This window comes from Heloderma suspectum, chromosome 4, assembly GCF_057233095.1.
Source record: "Heloderma suspectum isolate Gila_16-S chromosome 4, 16-S_ref, whole genome shotgun sequence".
Classification (NCBI taxonomy): Eukaryota; Metazoa; Chordata; class Lepidosauria; order Squamata; family Helodermatidae; genus Heloderma; species Heloderma suspectum.
The window spans coordinates 170,854,117-170,875,896 of record NC_139461.1 but is presented as its reverse complement, the minus strand read 5'-3'; the positions used below and the strand labels follow the sequence as shown (position 1 = coordinate 170,875,896).

Genomic DNA, 21,780 nt, shown 5'->3' with positions numbered 1-21,780 from the left:
TTTTGCCAACCAAACCCAGGGTCTTTTTCAATGGTTTTGGTCACAACTTTTCAGTTTGCAGAGCTGGACTTGTATAGTCTTACCCAATAGTAGAAATGGCCTGTTTTCTGTAGAAGAGACATCAGGAAAGAGGCCAGATACCTTCTGCACACACACAATTTTTGGTATCTACATGTGGGCGTTGTGGCAGCCTAAAGGGAAGGGGAAGCATTGTGACTCATTTAAAATATCTACCAGCATGGTTGTGAAGATGTTTATTAAAAGTAGATTGGTTTCTATACAGCTGAGAATTTGCTATCTTGCTATTCTGACTAATGAATCAATCTAAGCAACTCAAACTTACATACCCCTACACTGGAGGGATCTGGTCTAGTAAAAGAAAAAGCATTGTGAAAGGTAGGGGAAATCTGCTTATGTGCTATAGAAGAATTTCCAAGAGATAGACCTGTCAGGAACTACTTCTAGAGAAACAGAGCAGGTTAAAATCAGAAGCTCCCCAACACTAGAAACGAGACATTTCCCACAGCCTTTCAACCCTTCTGTGCACAAGATTATATATTATATATCCAAAGCTTTGCAGAAGTACAAAAGAAAGCATTAGGGGGTGAAACCTAAGGTGGGACACCCCAAAGCCCACTGCCCGATGAGGACTGAGCATGTTCAGTGGGCACAGCATGCTGACTGTTGGAAGGGAAAGCACAGAAAACCGAGAGGGAGTGGAATGGAATATCCTGGAAGAAAGCATGGCTGGCTGACTGGGAGGCACACTGAACAGGAGCAACTCACTCTGCAACATTTAGTTGCAAGTCCCACTGGTGAGCACATAAACAAATGCAATACACATACCAAAACCGGCACAGACTCTACCCTGGGCAGCAGAGTGATGTAGAACATAGCGCTTCTAGCCAATTTGCAAACATGAAATGCAGGAATGAAGACAGGCCCACACGTTTTCATAGATAGCAAAATATATTTCAATTTCTGTAGTACAGTATAGATCATATAAACCTTTGCACGTGACAGAACAAGTCACAACATACAGTTCAATACATTTTGGAATCAGTTAACAGAATTACATTTCCCACAATCATCAACCTTCCATAATCTTCTCCATCTTGTAGTATATTACAGAAACTGCAAGACACCCAAAAGTTGGTGATCCCCTTCTGATGTCAAGTGCAGCTTAATTTCCTCTTCTCATCTGTGCAAATCTTTCTGTCACTCACTCGGAGCAATAGGGAAGCTGGTTTGCAGAACGAATCCAGCAGCCTTATTAACCGCTACTCAAGCTAACAGGATGCCTTGCAGCTGATGGAGCTATACAGATCTCTGGTACAAAAGGTGTATTTTTATTCAGGTATTACACTGATGTAATTATCCCTTGATAGCTTACATTCAGAAATTCAAACCAAAGGCATGATGTTAATTAAAATTAGTATGTTAATGTTCCCTCACTTTTCTCTCCTTAAAACAAAGTACAAGTATTTCCCAAAGAAAACAGGATTTGATAAGTTATTAAATTTTATTCTAAAGACAGAGGTTCACGTGGTTCTCTTTAAACAAGCAGCAGAAAAGAACAGGATGTATGGAAATTCTTTGGATGGACCAGAGACCATCTTATAAAGACAAATACTTTACCTTCATAAACAACTAACTCACACAAGCACAAAGCTGAGTTTTCAGTTCTACAAAGCTGCATATAAGCAGTCTGTAGTGTTCCAGGAAAAGAATCCTATTATTCCCTTCACAATGACTAGGCATTAATAGTTAAGGCTCACACCTCTATATAGAAACTGCAACTATAGGTGACCAGCCTTTAGAATCATGATCATGTTTGTTAAACAATGTTTGTCTTATCAGACTTGTTTGGAGATTACAGAGGGGGTTGGCCAAAGTTCAGATAGTCAAACTTCTCTCCCCATCCTTCTCCAAAGCTGGGCATTGTATCAGTGAATTTTTAAGTTAACAACTGGGTTAGATCTTGCACTTGACTTTGGGGATATTCCAGCCTACTGTTCATGATATTCAACCCAAGTAGTACTTTTTCCATCATCCAGAAAAATTAATCAAGAACATCCACATTAGCCAAATAAACCTGGGAGCTAATGGCTTAGCCAAATGGCTGCAGTTTCAGACTTACCCAGACTGTGCACGTTACTACTTAGTTAATGTGGTTTGCCCACCACTTACATATTGCACAATATTAAAGGAAAAGGTACTAACAGGCAAGTGGATTCATTTCGGCACACACAGTTCAGACACATCAGCTCTTTGAATACCCTGTCTGGTGGACACTCAATGCAGAAATATGCAGTACTTTGGCAAAGAGTTTTATAGCCACATACGCCAGTGCTGTAACAAAGAAAACAAAGCTTCCAAGCAAATGAGCACTACCGTTGAACAGAAAGACACAAACACAAAATACAGCCATAATCTGTGAAGCATCAGCACCACAGATTATGGAACAAGGCCTGGACCTGTCAGTAACTTGGGAGTATTAACAGTCTGTATGACGGGGGGGTGGGGGGAGGTACCATTTACACATTATTCTAGCAGGATGGAAAGTGTTTTTCGATGGGCTCATCCCATGATACTAGTGTAATATTTTTGTTTTTTCAAAAAACCAAGCATTTGGGCAGGCCTGATGATGCAGGCTTTTCCCAGAGCATGGCTGGCATAGTTCTGGGCCTTTACAAATTACAGGAGCTCTATGGGATGAACCCATGGAAAAAGTGCCTCCCACGGTGCTCCTGAAACACTTCAAGGGCAGATTTCATGTGGCAAATGTCACACTGCACTCTGTTTCAGGCCTGAATGTGCAATTATTTAGTAATACAGAAGAGACATAGACTCGCTGAAAGAAATGGCCAACTTCAACAGTGCAAGAATACTCAAAGCCCCAATCAGTATGTATTTTGATGGGAGAGCCTCTTTCAGGGGATTAAAGATGGAAGGCCCATGTTCCCCATCCTCCATTCTGCAAAGTGGACTGTCAGCAACCTCTGTCATAGCTACCACTCTGCACTCCCTCAGCCCATCTCTCTTGCTTTGGTATACCTCGGGGGCATGGGGGGCGGAAATCTGGCCCTGGGGTCTCCAGTTGCTGATCCCTAGCATAACATTTTCTTCTTGTGCAACTGGAGTTTGACTAATCCTACTTGGAAGCAGAAAAATTAGAACCGTGTTCTTTAGAGAGACACAAACTAATTATTTTAGAACAACTTCAATTTGTTTGTTGTTAGCTATTTATTGCCTTGTCCATAACAATATTACAAAACATCAAAATAGGTGTAACATTCTTTTTGTCAGTATTTTTTAAATATATGGTTAATCTTTTGGAAAAGTTGGTTTCACTTTGAAAACTCTTCTCATTAAAATGGGCTAGGAAGAACAAACAATATTTTATGGCCCAATTTGTAACAATCTTAAATTTTGAATAGAAAGGTTAGACTTGATTTCAGATTGGCATCTTCTAACAATTACAAAAGTGTTCAGCGTAGTTTGAAATTCTGTGGGGGGGGCGGCTTTAAAATAACTGAGTTATTTTGGTACCCTTTCATTGTCCTTAAGCTGCTTCTTTCCCAAACTACCAGCTTGCTGCTCTTCTAGTAAGTGATTAAAATGAGCACACAACATTTATTTCCTGCAGTAAAAGTCTGAAATAAATTAGAGTTCAGTTTGCTGCAGTTAGGCAATACAGGAGGAAAGTTGTCAGCACCTACAATTAACTAGAACACCATGTCAAGGACAAAGCAAAGGACAATAGTTCAAGTATAGAGAGAGCATCCATACCTCCCACATGCTCTCCCTACTTTCACCCTTGTTTTTGCTCCGAAACAGGCCCTAGAAGAGCTTTGGGATGGCTAGATGGAAAGCTCCAGATCCACCTTCCCCAACCTGGTGCCCTCCAGATGTTGGGACGTTGACTCCTATCAGCCCCAGCTAGCATGACCAATGTTCAGGAATGTTGTGAGTTGTAATCCAAAAGATCTAGAGGGCACCAGGTTGGGGAAGGCTGTTCTGGACTAAAGGCTGCAGGCTGGCTACACAGCCAGGCTTCATTGAGCCTGGATGGCGAGGGAGCAGCCATGAGCAGGCTGAATCCACTCTACAAGCCACCAGCTGCCAACCAAGAATACAGTGATACTGTTCGTCACAATGGCATAGTCCCTTCCAATGGACTTCAGTACAAATCACATTCACCACTCCAAATCACTGCAGCAACCGTGAACGATGAATGCCCAAACCTAATAGTGGACATGCAACACAGGACAGCACTCACTCGCTGTTTATAAAAATGTAATACTGAAGTATACTAGTAGAATAGAGTGGGGATGACCAAATAGCAGTGCATGGGCTGGATCAGGCCCACAAAGAAGTTACATCCTGTAGCTGACAGCCCTCCTGAGTCATTGTCAAGGTAGAACAAACCACGTTGCCTACAGCTGGCACTAATGGGAGCTACACCCCTTGATGCATCTAGTGAACTGGCACAGAGAATAAAAGGTACTCAGAGTGCAGCAGACATGACATTTAACTGACAGCTTAATTTTAGTACTTAATATAATGCTGCCTTTTACTGGATCAGATGCCAAAAGACAAGTGAACATGGTATAGAAAGGCCAGTCCTCACTACCTATATTATTAAGAGCCTAAATGTCCGAAGTGAAGTCCTCAAAGGTAACGCCATTGAAGTTAAGATTGTTTCAATTCCGCCATTGAAGTTAGGATTGTTTTTATTCAAAAGCAGAAAGACTAAAGCTTGAAAACATCAGAGCATAAGATCAGGCATACCTTTCACAATTCACTATTCATAAAGGCAGTAACATTATCCTTCAAAGCAGAATTCAGTGTTAGAAGTTGACTGATTCGATTTCACCTAGGCCAAGTTAAAATTTCTACAAATACTTGCTGTGGCCCAAAACCAGTTATGGATGGATCAATCAAAATCGTATGCATATGTTTCGGCTACTTCCTTGGGAAGGGACGTAAAACCTGTAGCTGCTGCTGCTCCATCCAGGCATCCACAAATTCAAACCGCAAGTGACCATGGCCGTCTAGAGAGAAGGGCGCCTAGGAACACAGATCTCCTCAGCCAAGCCCTCACTTGCGCTGTAGTTTAGGAAATATAAAAAACTGCAAACCTATCTCCCACTGTCCCTTACAGTTTCCACAGCCCAGCTCAAATAAGAGACAGCCTCAGCCTACTCCTCACGTCCTCTGCATGTGCTTGAGGGAAGGTCAGGCAGCTGGACTCCTGGCTCCATCGTACATCATGTGGAAGCAACAAGCAAAAGAATGCATACAAATACTGTGCAGATGTCCCATTTCAAAGGATGATTCTGAAGTAATGTTCTACTCAGACAGGCAGGACTAACCCGCATCACATAATACTGCCCTTTCAAGAGAATACGAGAGAAAAGTAGTAATACACACAGACCGCTGTTTGCAATAGGCAAAATCCTCACCGGAAATCCCTACACCAACCTTTCAGCAGGTTTCATGACCAGCATGGAAATGGCTCAGGTTGGAGCTGCTTACGGAATGAGAACCACCAGCTGAGCCTGCAGCAGTCTGAGCTGCCTTGAGTGACAAAATGCCATCGTTTGCCAGAACTACAGATAGTTTTCTTTTAAAAAGGCGCAAGTCATTCATATCACTGGTTCAAGTTTTTTTTTCTTTTTTGTTTTAAAGGAGGCCTTCCAGCCTTGACCCTAGGGCAAATCCTGGAGGACTTCAAATCTTGACATGGCAAGCCCAGGAGCGTGGCTTCACATAGTCCAGGAAAGTGGGCTGCAAGACACAAGAGGAACAGCAGTGTTAGGCAAGAAACACAGGATGCTTTGACGTGTCTAGTATGATCCACTAAACCACACTGGCTCACACAATTGTACAAATAATATTCTTCTCATCTGGTAGTCACATGAATAAGCACCAATGGTAAAAGCCAAAGTGTTTATAGAAGAGCCTAGGACTGATCTCTCAAGCCTGCGGGGATCCCCCTAGTAGCAGCCCACACAGGGAGCTAGAAGTACAGGAAGAGACTTGCCTCTCCCAGGAAGAGATCAAAACTGCCCTCTAACCCAGGAGTGGGCAGCATGTGGCCCGTGTGCTGCATGCAGCCTCCACTGCCCCTGAACTCTGTAAATAAACAAACAAAACAGTGCCTGGAGCAGCCATTTTGACCCCCCCCCCTTTAAGAAAGCTTAAAAAAAAAACCCGAAGCTAATTTTGACCCTTTTGCCACTCTGTATGCCTCCCGGGGTTGTCCATCCCTGCTCTAACCCTTAGCTTCTTGGCTCTTCCATGCCAAGCAGAACTGCTGCTAACTTGTATGCAGGCAAGGCAGTAACTCTACTGGGGTCCAGCTGCTCTAAGGCTTCAACAGGCCTCTACAGGGAACCAGCCCTGAGGGATTATGGAGTTGTAGCTTCTTTCATGCACAAGCATGTGCAAGGGCTGCTTTGGCACAATCTATCAAAAGGTAGGTTGTGGTGAACTCTTTCCTCAGCCCAGGGGACCTGAAGCTGGGGAAGGGGTTTTGGAACACAGAAAATAATGTGAGGAAACTATTATACTCCTTTGAAGCTTTTCACTCCCACCCCCGCATCCTGCAAGGACCTACAACTTTTATCTATCTTGGAGGGGAGGTACCAACTCAGACTTTTATAGTATTCATGTATGAGGACATGCCCTCATCCCTGCAGATGTGTGCGCATGCACACACAGGAGAAAGTATGCATCCTCCTCTGAGTCAGAATATGGAATACGACTTCTACAAGTTTGAGCGTGGGGCTGTAGAGGTTTGGGGCCTATAGAGGCAAAGAGAAAAATGGTCAGGCTTAGAGGCCTGGAGTTTTTTGTTGGAAGGGGGTACCCCTGAGAGGAGTAGTTTCATTTCCCTGATTAAGTTTCAGTTTCATTTCCTCAGTTAAGTTTCATTTCTTCAGGTTTGAAGTAGTACTTTCAGTTTTGAGGGAGGAGGGTAGATAAATAGAGCGAGAGAGCCAATAAGAGCACAGTCAGAGAGTCCAGAGCCTGAAGAGAGAGCAAGAAGAAGTAGCCTGGAGAAGTCTAAGTGCAGCTAGAGGTACTTGCATTTTTGCAAATTTTATTTTCTCTTAATGCATTTTGTATCACTCAGCTCTATTGTGTAAATACTTTTAGTTGTGATTTGCTTGCTTTAATTTACGAGTAAACTGTTGTGGTTAAACCCTGTGTCTAGCGTGTCAATCACCCCATGCCTACAGCCTAAATCCCATGTTACTGGAAAGGGGAAGGTAAAGAAGGAAAATGGGGCTCTCAAGGAGGCAAGAGATCCTTAAGGAGTTGCTCAGGGGGTCCAGGTCGTAAGGGGAACCCAGACAGGGGAAAAAGGCTTGAGTACACGGATGTAAATTCTATATGTAAATTATTACAGGTGCCAGAATTTTGCTTCTTTGCTACTTTTTCTCCTAGAATAGTCAGGCCACCAGCACAAACACAAAAAATGCCAAAGGCCTGGTGGTAGGGCATATGAACACATGCGCAAAACACAGAGAAGTGCACTTCCCAGTGAGCCTGAACTACCAGTTTCTTGAATGTTTATTCTCTGTTCCTTCCAGTTCTCCTGATCTTGTTATGTTTTTGCTGACCTACTGATCATTATTCTTCTCAGAAGGAAAATTCACCTGTGGCAGTTCTGTACTAGCAACTCAAAGAGAAAATGAAATGTTGGTTAAATTCAAAATTATACATTCTCCACATTCAAAAACTGCCAAATTTGAAATGTCTGAATAACTGAATTGGTTTAGGAAAGGTACTATTTTGCGCTGAAACTCAAGTTTCTCCAAGTTTTATTTTGCCACTGACATTTCAAGTACCGTCATATACATGCTCTTCCATCAAAACAACAAATCCAGTAATAAAATGTTTGCTCAAAACTTTGTATTCTAAGCAAAAATTTCAGAATTCCAAATACCAACACCAGAATGCAAAATTTTAAAATCTAAGGTTTTTCAAATCATATATTCAGTTTTTAGGCTTCACATTCGTGGTCCTGAATAGAGCAGCTCAGCCCTGTTCTCCTTATTTATAATTGCAGGCATCTTACTCACATTTTTCAAAGGGCAATTCTGATGGGCATACCACTCCTGGCTATAAAGACAGAGAATGACACCCTGGCCGAGAAAGAGAGAAGTCCACATGATCACATTCCAAATGGGGCCTTTCCGACGATCATGGAGAATAAAGTTGAAAACCACTGAAGAAAGGAAATACAATGTAATGAAGATGCGTCGGTTTAAGACACCATCAGCACTCTTTGTTCCCCAGTTAGCTACGTATGACAGGTTGCACCTTCTCCCACAGAAGTGAATGGCTTTCAGCAGAGTAGAGGCCAGGCTTTTCGTCTAGCTCAGTGGATCACAGATGGCAGCACTTTTACATTCTCTCAGAGAATTCAGTGGAAGCCACTTGTTCCTATGGAAGAAAGTAAACTGGCCACAATTGGAGGCATGGGAGGGGAAGAAATGTTTGCCCGTGTTCAGATGCTGGTGAAGCCTGGAGAAAAAGTGCCCTATTGGGCTGTCACCTAAAAATAAGGAACACACTTTGTGACTGTAAGAAAATGACACATTGTGTATCTGACACGCTGTGTGTGTCGGAGCATTTGGCGTACCTTATTAGACTATACCACCCTTGTGGTGTATTAAATTAGCACATTGATCTGAAAAGGAACATGGGCCTGGGCTAGTGTTATGGGTTGTCCAAAATTTTTTCCAGTGCAAATTAGGTTAATTTGCCTAGGGTCATTTGCATAGGAAACATTTTCACTTAGTGAAACTTGTGACCCTTCAGACATTTTGGCCTATCATCATACTTCATTATTGGCTAAGCTGGCTAGATCTGTTGGAAACCATAGGCCAAAACCTCTAGAGGGCCACAAGTTGCCCACTCCAGCCCTAGAGAAATCTAATTTAGCATACCTTTTACTTGCAAATAGTAAACAAAACTTTCAAAGTAACCCATGTTAAAAAAAAATCCCAATACACCACAAGTATTCAATCTAAAATATTTGAGGGGGGAAATTAAAGCACACTTAATGTGATTTAAATGTTGTATCATGCAAAAAAAAATTATTGGAATACTGTAAAAATGAAAAGGCAACAGCATGTTCTTCCTTTACACTGTTTAAATTTAAGAAAGAAAAAAAGGTACTGAAAACTGTTGACACACTAGCAGCCCAAAGAACTGGGCACGACATGCTGGCAACCACCCATCTATTTCAGCAGAGTGCACCTCTCTTCCACTAAGGCTGCTGCAGCACCTTCAGTTTTGCTGTCACTACTTCTTAGTTCCATTTCACACTGAGACACTTATGTCTTCCAGTGACACACACGTATTCTCTCACATACTTGCTAGGGATAATCAGCTGAAAAAACATTAATTACAACTCTGAAACAGCCAGGCTTGCCTGATATTGTATATGCAATTGGCCCACATTCATTTTTACTAACGAATTTATGAATCGGGAAATTTTCCGTGGAAAAATAAAGCACTGGAAAACTTTCCACCCCACATCACCGGCCATGACGCAAGCTGGTTTTTATATTATATTGGGGGGAATTGTCCATGAATTGCCAGAGGTAGGGCAGCAGAATGTTATGGGAAGAGGGAGACAACCTGTTCACTCCTCTCTCTGCACTGCCATCTCCTTCTCACCCTCTCACAATGCCCTCGAGTAAAGCTGGAGGAGATGCTCTATCTCATCTTGGTAATGGTGCTCCAGAGCAGCCTTCCCCAACCTGGAGCCTTCCAGATGTTTTGGACTTCAACTCCCATCAGCCCCCACCAACATGGCCAATAGTCAGGAATGCTGGAAATTGTAGTCTGAAACGTCCGGAGGGCATCAGGTTTGGTAAGACTGAATTAAATGAACAGCCATCTTCTTCAGAACCAAGCAAGGTCCCACCGAGGCAATGCCTCTACCAACCTAAGAACTGGCTTTGAGAAAGGGAGGATCATCTTGGATTTGGGGTGGGTGGCCTTCTAGGACAGAGGGTGTGACTGCTAGGCAGGCTTGAACCCATGCACCTCACATTTTAGAAATTAAAAGCATTGATAGCAGCTATCTAAATGGGAGGGTTATTCTCAACATTTTGCTGAGAGCTACTGCTGGAAAGTATATTTATTACTTACTTCCAAAACACATGAAGAGGCAGAACAGGACTGGATAGAAGTAACCAAAGCAGACGGCCAGGACATATTCGTGAACAGCAGCAGAAACAGTGAAGACGGACAGCATGGCAGCTGCTTTGAATTTTTTCCCAAAGAACTGGTGGTGATAGACAGACAAGAGGTAGGGAGTGAATCTATCAAAGGGTGTCCAATAAAAACACTGTGTGTACAAATTGTGATAAATGCCATTAATGGCCTGTTTATATGACTATACTGGCATGTGTGTAAATACAGGCGTCTCTCTTTGTATCTTCCTCACTTGAAGAGAGGCTACTGTGAGATTTCTTCCCATCCCTCCAGAGAAAGATTTCCAATTAAATTGGAAAGTAATTAAAAGAGGGCTTTCACAGACAGTTGCTTACCCAGAGGAAGTCTCTGTATGCATAGTAATACAACCAGTCATGCACCACCACATTCCAGGTTCGGTAATAATTTGCAAAAGAGGTAGAATTCCACCAGTCCTGCAAGGGGAGAAGGGTGTCAAGGGGCACAGACACAAGAGTCAATATACATAGTGCTAAGTATGCTCCTGCTACTCCAGTATTTCTGCAGCAACTGGCAATGCAATATTCAGATCTATAGTCATGTGAAAAAGGAAGTACACCCTCTTTGAGCTCTATGGTTTTACATATCAGGACATAATAAAAATCATCTGGTCCTTAGCAGGTCTTAAAATTAGGTAAATACAACCTCAGATGAACAACAACACATGACATATTACACCGTGTCATTATTTATTTTACAGAAATAAAGCCAAAATGGAGAAGCCATGTATGAAAAACTAAGTGCACCCTTACTGCTTCCATAGGTAAGAACAGGCTAAGTAGCAGCCAGGGGCTGCTAATCAAATGCCCTTGATTAATCGATCATCAGCAAGTGTGACCATCTCTATAAAAGCCGAAGTCTCAGGAGTTTGCTGGTCTCGAGCATTCAGGTGTGTGTTAACACAATGCCAAACAGTAAAGACATCAGCAATGATCTTAGAGAAGCAACTGTTGCTGCCCATCAATCTGGGAAGGGTTATAAGGCCATTTCCAAACAATAAAGTTCATCATTCTACAGTGAGGAAGATTATTCACAAGTGGAAAACATTCAAGACAGTTGCCAATCTTCCCAGGAGTGGACGTCTCAGCAAATTCACCTCAAGGGCAGACCGTGCAATGCTCAGAGAAACTGCAAAACATCCAAGAGTTACATCTCAGACTCTACAGGCCTCAGTTCGCATGTTAAATGTTAAAGTTCATGACAGTACAATTAGAAAAAGACTGAACAAGTATGGCTTGTTTGGAAGGGTTGCCAGGAGAAAGCCTCTTCTCTCTAAAAAGAACATGGCAGCATGACTTAGGTTTGCAAAGTTGCATCTGAACAAATCACAAGACTTCTGGAACAATGTCCTTTGGACGGACGAGGCCAAAGTGGAGATGTTTGGCCTAAATGCACAGCGCCACGTTTGGCGAAAACCAAACACAGCATATCAGCACAAACATCTCATACCAACTGTCAAGCACGGTGATGGAGGGGTTATGGATTTGGACTTGTTTTGCAGCCACAGGACCTGGGCACCTTGCAGTCATTGAGTCGACCGTGACCTCCTCTGTATACCAATGTATTCTAGAGTCAAATGTGAGGCCATCTGTCTGACAGCTAAAGCTTGGCTGAAATTGGGTCATGCAACAGGACAATGATCCCAAGCACACCAGCAAATCTACAACAGAATGACTGAAAAAGAAAAGAATCAAGGTGTTGCAATGGCCCAAAGTCCGGACCTCAACCCGACTGAAATGCTGTGGTGGGACCTTAAGAGAGCTGTGCATAAACAAATGCCTGCAAACCTCGATGAACTGAAGCAATGTTGTAAAGAAGAGTGGGCCAAAATTCCTCCAACATGATGTGAGAGACTGATAAAGTCATATAGAAAACGATTACTTCAAGTTATTGCTGCTAAAGGTGGTTTTACAAGCTATCGAATCATAAGGTGTACTTAGTTTTTCACACATGGCTTCTCCATTTTGACTTTATTTCTGTAAAATAAATGACACGGTGTAATATGTCATGTGTTGTTGTTCATCTGAGGTTGTATTTACCTAATTTTAAGACCTGCTAAGGATTTTTATTATGTCCTGATACGTAAAACCATAGAGCTCAAAGAGGGTGTACTTTCTTTTTCACATGACTGTACATCTGTTCATGTCAAGAGCACACTATTCATTTACAATATCTATATACCGTTCAATATCTAGAACAGATTTCGGAGCAGTGAACACAAACAATAAAATAGTAAAATAACAAAAAGATTAAAACACCACATTAAAATTATACTTGTTTAAAAACACAATGCCAATAAAAACTGCATCTGGTCAACTGGTCAAGCAAGGAATGCCTCCGGGAACAGTGCTGTTTTCAGGAGGTGCTGGGAACAACACAGTGTTGGTGCCTGCCTGACCTCCAGAGAAAGGGGGCCACCACGCTGAAGGCTCTTCTGCTGGTGGACTCCAATCGCGCCATAGGTCCACACGGAACCACCAGGAGCAAGCCCTCCGATTACCTCAGTGATGGGCCGGTTGGTAACACACTACAACGTATATTCCTAACCTACTCTAATCCACATCTAGAGGCAAACTTGCAAGCAACACCTGCTCAGATCACTTTCCCCAACAACCCCCCACCCCATCTCTTGTGCGCTAACATTTGTACCCCAGTCTCCAAGGCTTAAATCCAACACCGTTTGAGACAATTCTAATGCAACACTTTTCCTTGCATCAGGGGTGGGCAACACGTGGCCCTGTTAGACTGCAATTCCCAGCAGCCCTAGCCACGATAGCCAGTGGTATAGGACGATGGAAATTGCAATCCAATGACATCTGGAGGGCCACAAGTTGCCAGCCTTCCTGTAAGGACACTGAGATCTTTGTCTGTGAACCACCCCTGCAAAACAGACTCATAAAACTAAAATATAGAAGGCCGCTGAAGTTCAGAAGCCAGTTCCATCCTTGTCCTCTAGGCTGCACAAGCCGATCATTAATGGCCTAGAGCGGAAGCAGCCGGTTCAGAAGCAGCCTCTGTAGGATCACCTGGAATGCAGACAGTCAAAGGCTCCAGGACTTGTCAGCCCTAACCAAGTGCTGCAAAGCCTTTCTCCCACTTTATAAAACGGGCACTCTTCCATGAAACCATGCCCCAAAGCAGGTTACGTTTTTGTTTTAAGTCACAGAAACAGCTAGCCTAAAATACTAAAAAGCAACTTAGCAACCAGATGCAAGCGACCAACAAACTCAGCAGTAACATACATAGCCACAGGTCCCCCTTCACCCAAGATCTGATGGTAAAGGGAGGACTGCACAGATGCCTCAAAGTATGCAGGACTGGTGTTGCTCTGGGGAGCAGACTTCAAATATGGCAAACTGACATATATTCACTTAACATTTCCATCAAAGGGGCACTGCATGGCATCCCCCTCCACTCTTTTGCTATAAAACTGCAAATGAATATTCCCCAAAAGAACGTCAGATGATGGGCCTTGCACATCGATTACCTTATAGAACATTCTGTCAGCAAAGCGCAGCATCTCAGCAAAAGCATTAAGCCAGCAGTGAAGGAATGCAAAAAAGACCAGCAATAGAATCAAAACACCTGGGAAACAGTAAAGAAAAAATATATAAGCCCAATTTAATTCATTACAACCATTTGTTGCACTGACAGGAAGGTGAAAATCTGTACTTGTATCCCCAGGTCAAGACAAATAACAGTGATGGATGAAGCAGAACTGGGCCTTCTTTGGTTTGAAAATATCCTGAGAACAGCCATGAGGATACTGTAAAATATTGACCAATATTATTAAGGAGCATGCTACAAAGACCCAGTTTGCACATACAGACAACCCACGGCTTACTTATTTATTAAATTTCTTAATCGCCCATCTGGCTGGTCCCGGCCACTCTGGGTGATGTACAATAATACAATCAGTTTAAAAACAATAAAATTACACATTAAAACATCATTTTCTAAAATTTCCCTAGCCCACCCCAAATGCCTGCCTGAACAACCAAGTTTTCAATGTGTGGCGGAAGCTCATTAAAGAGGCGGGCATGGCAGAGTTCCCTAGGGGGCCACCACAGAGAAGGCCCTCTCCCACGTCCTCACCAGCCTAGCTGCCCTAGCTGATGGGACAGAGAGAAGGCCATCCGAGGCTGATTTTGTTCAGTGGCCTGTCTGGTGTTGCTGGAGGCGCTCCTTAAGATAGGCTGGGCTGGAACCATATAGGGTTTTAAAGGTCAAAACCAACACCTTGAATTTGGCCCGGAAAACAACTGGTAACCAGTGCAACTCCTTCAGCACTGGAGTGATGTGATCACACCGCCGGCGGCCTTTAATCAGGACAGCCACTGCGTTCTGTACCAGCTGCAGCTTCTGAACCGTCTTCAAGGGTAACCCCACGTAGAGCACATTACAGTAGTCTAGACAAGAGGAGACCAGGGCATGTACTACCGATGGGAGCAGATGGTCGGGAAGGTAGGGGCACAGCCGCCGTATCAGATGAAGCTGGTACAGCGCTGTCTGGCTCACAGCTGACACCTGAGCCTCCATGGACAGCTGGGAGTCTAAAATGACCCCCAGGCTGCAGACCTGGTCTTTCAAAGGTAGCCGTACCCCATTCAACACCAGGTCAACATCTCCCAACCCCATCTTGTCTCCCACCAAAAGTACCTCGGTCTTGTCAGGGTTCAGCTTCAGCTTATTCCTCCCCATCCAGCCACTCACCATCTCCAGACATTTAGACAGGGATTCTACAGCCAACCCTGGTGAAGATTTGAACGAGACGTAGAACTGCGTGTCGTTTGCATATTGATGACACCGCACCCCAAACCTCCTGATGGTAGCCCCCAGCGGCTTCACATAGATCTTAATAGCATCGGGGAGAGGACGGAACCCTGTGGCACCCCACAAGTGAGCAGCCATGGGTCCGAAACCTCGCCTCCCAGCACTACCCTCTGGTACCTACCAGAGAGGAAGGTCTGGAACCACCGTAATATGGTGTCTCCAATGCCCAACCCCTCCAGGCGGTCCAATACGTAATACGGTGTCTCCAATGATCAACCCCTCCAGGCTTGTTTAAACCATGGGTTGTTGTGCTGTATGTGAGTGAGCCTCCTGGCCGGAAGTGGTGAGCAGGCAGGAGGCTCACTCCTATGCAGCCCTGACAACCCATGGGTTAAACAACAGGATGTTCCTGGGTTGTTCAACGTGATGTGCAAACCCATAACTCTAGGTTGTTGAGGGGGAAACAACCCAGAATTTTAACCCAACAGCAAACCATGGGTTAAAACTCTGGGTTGTTTCCCGCTCAACAACCCAGAGTTTCAGATCCAGCATGTCATGCCGAGCAACCCAGGAACAGGGCGTTCCTGGGTTACTTTCTAAATCAGATGCAAAGCGGAAGCCGCACACTTGCTCCCACATGGCCCCGACTAACCATGGGTTAGTTAGTTAGTTAATTAATAAATCAATCAACCCACGGTTGGTCATTACATGCAAACTGCGTCAATGTGTGTTCTTGGGGAACAGCTTAAAAAATACCTATTATTCTCCTAGGAATGGGTATAAAATCTGGTGGATTGCAGAGCTTGGCTCTGAACCAAGTTTGTAGTGCAACACTTATCTACCAGACCATGCTCTGTCAATTGTTATCGCTATGACAACTGTGACTGCATTGTTTTCAAAAGATCCAGATTAAAGCAGGCACAGGTTGCTACACAGAAGTACTCGCCTGGAAGAATGGAGTTGAAGATGCAAAGGACCAGACCCCGTAGGTTGAAGTGCTCCCGACTATAGTTCCGGTACGTAGGAATACAGAGTCTCACAAAGATGTAGTAAGCATAGAAGAGTGAACCTAGTATCTGAACCAGAGGGAAGATAATAATCAGCTGATTATAAAAAGCTGCACTGAAAAGGAAGTAATGTGAGAGAAAAATGACAGTGTCATCCCAGCTGCTAACATCTACAGATCTAGACTACAGTCAGAAAACAGTGTCAGTACTTCTACAACAGCCATCACCTCATTCAGAGCCTAAAGCTGCACTGAAAAGGAAGTAACATGAGAGAAAAATGACAGTGTCATCCCAGCTGCTAACATCTACAGATCTAGACTACAGTCGGAAAACAGTGTCAGTACTTCTACAACAGCCATCACCTCATTCAGAGCCTAAAGCTGCACTGAAAAGGAAGTAACATGAGAGAAAAATGACAGTGTCATCCCAGCTGCTAACATCTACAGATCTAGACTACAGTCGGAAAACAGTGTCAGTACTTCTACAACAGCCATCACCTCATTCAGAGCCTACCTACAGTTACAGTCATCATGTTAATAGCAGCCTGGTGTAACCCAAACTCCGCCTGTTGAAAATTCCAACACTCCCTGGGAGATAAGCAGAGGCAGCTGGAAGGAGTCAAGGGGCAAACACACAAGGAAGCAGAGACAGCTGTCCCGCTTTTCCCATCAGCTGCTTCTCTGCTCATTGTATTGTTCCTTTAAGCAGCTAATTAACCCTAAGGGTTGAGAGGAGAAGAGACAATTTGCCACTAAAGGTGAGAAAAGCCCAGCAGCAAATTCCTTCTCTGCGTTGGCCTACAATCTCCTAGGACCAACTCTGAGGAAGCTTCAGAATGTGCAATGGTCAGAGCCAAAATAGAAGCCAGGGTGGCCACAGGTTAAGTGCTGGTCTGCACAAGCATTCCATGTGGGCTCCACCATGTATAAATACAATTGCTAAGCGTGCTGTATAGAGTTAGCATGCCAGTAAATGGTGGCCCGGGCAGGTGCATTGTTGGCATGCTAACTCTACACACGAATGGGTCAGCTCACATATTAAGTGTGTTTATATGTGATGGAGTCCAGGGCTGCTGTCCCAGCAGTAGCCTCATTTTCAGACTAAAAACAGAAGGAAACTATGGGAAGGATGGCTTAACAGACTATCTACCAATATTATTTTTAAACCAGAGCTGGGCAACTTGTGGCCCTCCAGGTGTTTTGGCCTACATCTCCCATCAGCCCGAGCCAGCATAGTCAATGGTGAGATGATGCGGAGTTGTAGGCCAAAACATCTGGAGGGCCACAAGCTGCCCACCCCTGCTTTAAACCTCATGTGCTGAAGATCAACTTCACTACAGAGCTAGAACCAGCCTTGGGGAAGACTCCGTTTCTTAGGAATATCACAATGCTTGAAATTGGCTTGACTGTGCAAATTACTGAATGTACAATGTTGCATTGCTTGTAACAGTTGCCACTAAAGTTAGGAAAATGTTTGTGGAATCTGAACTGAAAGATTGCTATGCAGATGTTGCGTAAAAGTTGGATTAAGAAGGGTGGTCATTCACTACAATTGCTTCCTATCTCCAGAAAAGCTGGCCAGTTTTGTTCATTATATTATGCACATATGCATTTTGTCAAGACTTTGGAGCTAGTGACAATCAATATCTATTCATTCAGTGACCAAAAACTGACAGGATGCTTTGAGCACAAGGGTAAATTCAAGGATTATCAGGCACTGTGTATTTTTTCCATTGCAGAGAACATTTGACACTGAATGCTTGAAGAGCCAAGAAACAGATTCAGGGTGAATTCCTGTGTGTGTTTAGGCAGAAAGAAATCCTCCAACTCCCAGCATGCCCCACGTAGCCATGCTGGCCAAGGAATGCTGGGAATTGTAGGAGTTTTTCTGTCTAAATATGCATAGGACTGTGCTCTCAAATGAATGAATCATTTTGTTACCAACATCTTCCATCAGGTTTGTAACAGCCACTCACCTGGAGAGAGTAAGCAAGGTGACCAGATATAGAAGCTTTACAAGTATTGGTTCTAGCTTAGACTACGCTAATTTAAACTGATATAGATATGAGGAGGGTGTGTGTGCTAGTGAATGTTGTTATGGGCTAGTAGCATTTCTAGATTTGCAAGGCTCTTCTATATTCCACATTGGAAAACGTAGGACTTATCTGGAGAAACACAGGATTTCCAGGAAAAAATCACTAACCTGTGCAAACTTGGTAGCTACATAGCTCCATCTCGTTGTGGGAGTCCTGCAGAGAAGACGAGACCACAGTTTTACACCAGAAGCAGCAGCCTCCTTGGTGTCAGCTGAAACCTATTTTGAGAGTTTTACTAAGGTACTCCTAGACAGAGCAGCCAGTCTGCAGCAAACACAGTCTGACAAGACACTACCCAAATATTTGATGTAGGCAAGTCTGTTTGGTTTGTATGACATTGCTCAAGTTGCATGCTTTATTTTGGACTGGATTGTTTCATCATCATCATTATTAGGATTTTTTTTTTAATGGGAAGGAAGGAAATTATTAAGTGAGGGCAGCAGGGATATATAGACTGGGGATGTGGAAGAAGTCCTGAAACAGATAGGGAACTCTATAACATAGAACTTGCACATTTTAAAAAAAATGACCACCACAAATGTAAGGATTAAAACATCCCTGAGGCCAAAATGGTCAGACACAGCACGTGTTATGCTCCCTATTATAAAATTTGGGCATGCAGTCAAACCAGCTGCTCTAAGGATTGGCAAGTCTCATGGCTATAAGCAAAATGATGGTACCACCCTGTCTCAGGCACAAAGGAAATTATTATATCAACTAGGGATGTACGGACTCTGTAAAATCCACTCTGTCTGTGTTTCACAGATTATCAGGTGCTTTTTGTTCCATCATCCGCCCACAGGTGGATGTGAATTTTTTTCGGCATGCAGAAAAATACAGAAATACTTACATAAATATTTACGTAACTATTTACTTAAGTATTTACATAATTTACCTCAGTACGTAACATTTAGTGTATCATCCCCATTCCATTCAACATTTTCTCAGCAGAAAGTTACATTTTTTTCTAGGAATTTATATACATAAATTCTGGGAAAGTAAAAAAAGATCATCTGAAAGTCCATGGACTCCGCACAGCCTGAGGGGGTTGCTCCACAGAGGATTCTGCACGTTGGCGTCTTAGAAATCCGAGCTCATTTTAATCCATCTAGAATTTTTCCAGCATCCCTAATATCAACTCGACACTGGAACAACTACAAGTTGTGCTACACTTTACCACTCTCATCCATTATGAAAAAGCGCCTAGTCCTCGGTATCCATCGTTCTACCAAACTTATAGCCAATTCAAATATTAGGAAAGCCATGTGGTACAGCCCTTGTGGAACTAAACAACTTCAGAAAAGAAGAGGGTGGAACTTTGCATTTGAAGGTGACCTTCTGTCAAAAAGCCCCTGCATGTGGAAATCTACCACATCAGAGGAACATCAAGCATTCTTCTTGATGTTCAGCGCTTTACACATGAGGGGGTATTCAAACACAGGATTCCCCTTTTGACATAGGGGAGATTTTCAAAAATATATTTCCCCCTCCCTTGCATTCTGAAAGGGTACAGTCTTCTGTCAGTACTGTCCCTCATACTTCTTCAAAGTTGGTTCAGGAAAGACATCTGAAACAGGCTTCCACAAAAACACTGATCCTGAGTGTATGGTCTATTTGAAGTTGGACTACTGTGGGAGCGACTCACACACGCAATCATTGGCTCCCTTTTGTGAACTGAAATTGCAAATTGTAATTTTTCCAGTGGATGAAGGGAGCAGGAAATTTCGCGTCACTTTGCTGCTCTCATGAACAGACTGCTCACAGCTGCAGCGGCACAAGGCTGCCAATATCTTTATCAGAATTGGCTTGAAGGCTGCTACCCTATGCCTATTCATCTGGGAGTAAACCCCATCAAACAGAGTTGGACTTACTTCTGAGTAAATATGCATTGGGTTACAATGCAATTGTTTGAATTTCCTTAACACATCTACTTCACAAAGCAGGAAGAGCTGCAAACTGAAATACAGTTAATCAACGAGTCAGATTTGTAGCCTGGCTACACATTGCATTCACCAAGGGAGAGCAACCTCTGCCAGGTGAGAGCTGAGCCTGTTGACCTTTTCCCTGCTCCTACCCCTCCCATCTCCTAGGGAAAATTAGCTGCCAAGAGGAGAGATAAAGGGGAAGATGACAAATAGACTAGGAAAGCAAGCTAGCGGGCTCCTCCTCTGCTGGGTGCAATTTTTGTCCCCTCCAGCTCTCTCTTCCTGCTGGTGGCGGGAGGCTTCAGAGCTCCATGCTCTGAATGCTTCACCATGCTCTCCCATGGTGAGTGTAATGTGTAGCCAGGCCCTCAGAGGGTTAGATATCCATTGTGTAGGTGAAGAGGAATTCCTAGCTGTACCCTTGTTGAAACATTGCCATCAATATAAAGAAATGCACCAGTAAAACAAAATATTTAACTCTGCTGAAGAGGGAATTAAACTGCTACATGGACGGTTATTCATATTGACATTACCTGGGATAGTCATCTCTGTAAATAAGGGTGGGAGCAAAGAGGAAATACAAGTACTGGGAAATTTTAGGAAGTTGAAGAGAGTCTGAAAAAGCAGAGGTAAGAGAATCATTTAGTACTAGAGCATACCACACACTAGAAAGTCAACCTATAATTTTTGTTCCATTTCCTATGACTATCTGGTTATTTTTAATGGTTTCAGTTTAGAAATAGATATTCCCACAACTTTTTGGTTCACTGTTCTTATCCTTACAATAAGATCATCCTACAATTTTTTTTAAGCAACCAAGACCATCTGAAATGTCTATGACAACTCTGTCCTCTAGATCTTCCCATATTAAAAATCAAACAACCTACAGTCAGAGCAAAAACAAGCAAACCCACACTCCCTTACTGCATTAATAAATCAGCTGAGACTTGTGTGGAATCTAAATTTAGGATTCTTTTCTATCCAATGCAAGTAGTGCACTCTTACTCCAATCAGTGTTCCCCGAAAATCTTGTGGGACAAGGAGAACAGCAAAAAGGCAGGAAGTCTTCATCCCCACAGCTACAGAATTCCAGCAGGACAAGGCTACTCACTTGACTTGTGCACAGTAAAGGAGACTATTCGAGGAACATTCTCCCTGATGAAAGAGTGGGCTTTCATCACCAGACGCACCTGCAGGAAGGAGTTGGAAAGACAGGTGAGGTCTATTTGGCATCTTCCAGAGAATGGCTTTAGAAACAGCTCAAGCAAACAAAGTAAGGTGCAACTTCTCTCTCATGGATTTCTTTGGCAATTCCTTAAACTAAACGTTTTCCAGTTACTCTCTTTGCATCTGGTGGTTTGCCATTGCCTTCCCCAGTCGACCTGAGCCGGCTACCTGGGACCCAGCTTCCGCTGGGATCGAACTCAAGTCGTGGGGAGAGTTTCGGTTGCAATACTGCCGCCTACCACTCTGTGCCACATGAGGCTCTAATAATCTCAGACAGTAAGCTATTTGATTGACATCTTCCAACTGATGTTAACAGAAAGTGAATAGTTTGTGCAACTGCTTCACCTGTGTAGATATACGGTGAAGGAAGAAAAGATAAACTGTTTTAAGAGATAGTTTGGGAACTAAGAGAGCATCTACAAGCAACCAGCTTTTGCTTCTTGCTGGGTGGTGAAGCGCACACTGGGAAGTACAGAAAGTATACCTGGGC

General features: G+C 43.4%; 1 protein-coding gene across 4 annotated transcripts in view; it reads right to left on the bottom strand.

Moving 5' to 3' along the window:
- Positions 1–954: 954 nt before the first annotated feature.
- SOAT1 (sterol O-acyltransferase 1) overlaps positions 955–21,780 on the bottom strand; it is a 47,316-nt gene continuing 26,490 nt past the window's right edge. For all 4 annotated transcript variants that reach the window (XM_084851246.1, XM_084851247.1, XM_084851248.1 and 1 more), the window contains 9 exons: positions 21,175–21,253; positions 20,597–20,678; positions 18,246–18,291; positions 15,983–16,112; positions 13,751–13,848; positions 10,581–10,679; positions 10,180–10,315; positions 8,097–8,242; positions 955–5,793 (listed from right to left, as the gene is read on the bottom strand). In XM_084851246.1, coding sequence (XP_084707372.1) covers positions 5,737–5,793; positions 8,097–8,242; positions 10,180–10,315; positions 10,581–10,679; positions 13,751–13,848; positions 15,983–16,112; positions 18,246–18,291; positions 20,597–20,678; positions 21,175–21,253 — 873 coding nt within the window. In that variant the 3' untranslated portion in view covers positions 955–5,736. The remainder of the gene's footprint in view (positions 5,794–8,096; positions 8,243–10,179; positions 10,316–10,580; positions 10,680–13,750; positions 13,849–15,982; positions 16,113–18,245; positions 18,292–20,596; positions 20,679–21,174; positions 21,254–21,780) is intronic.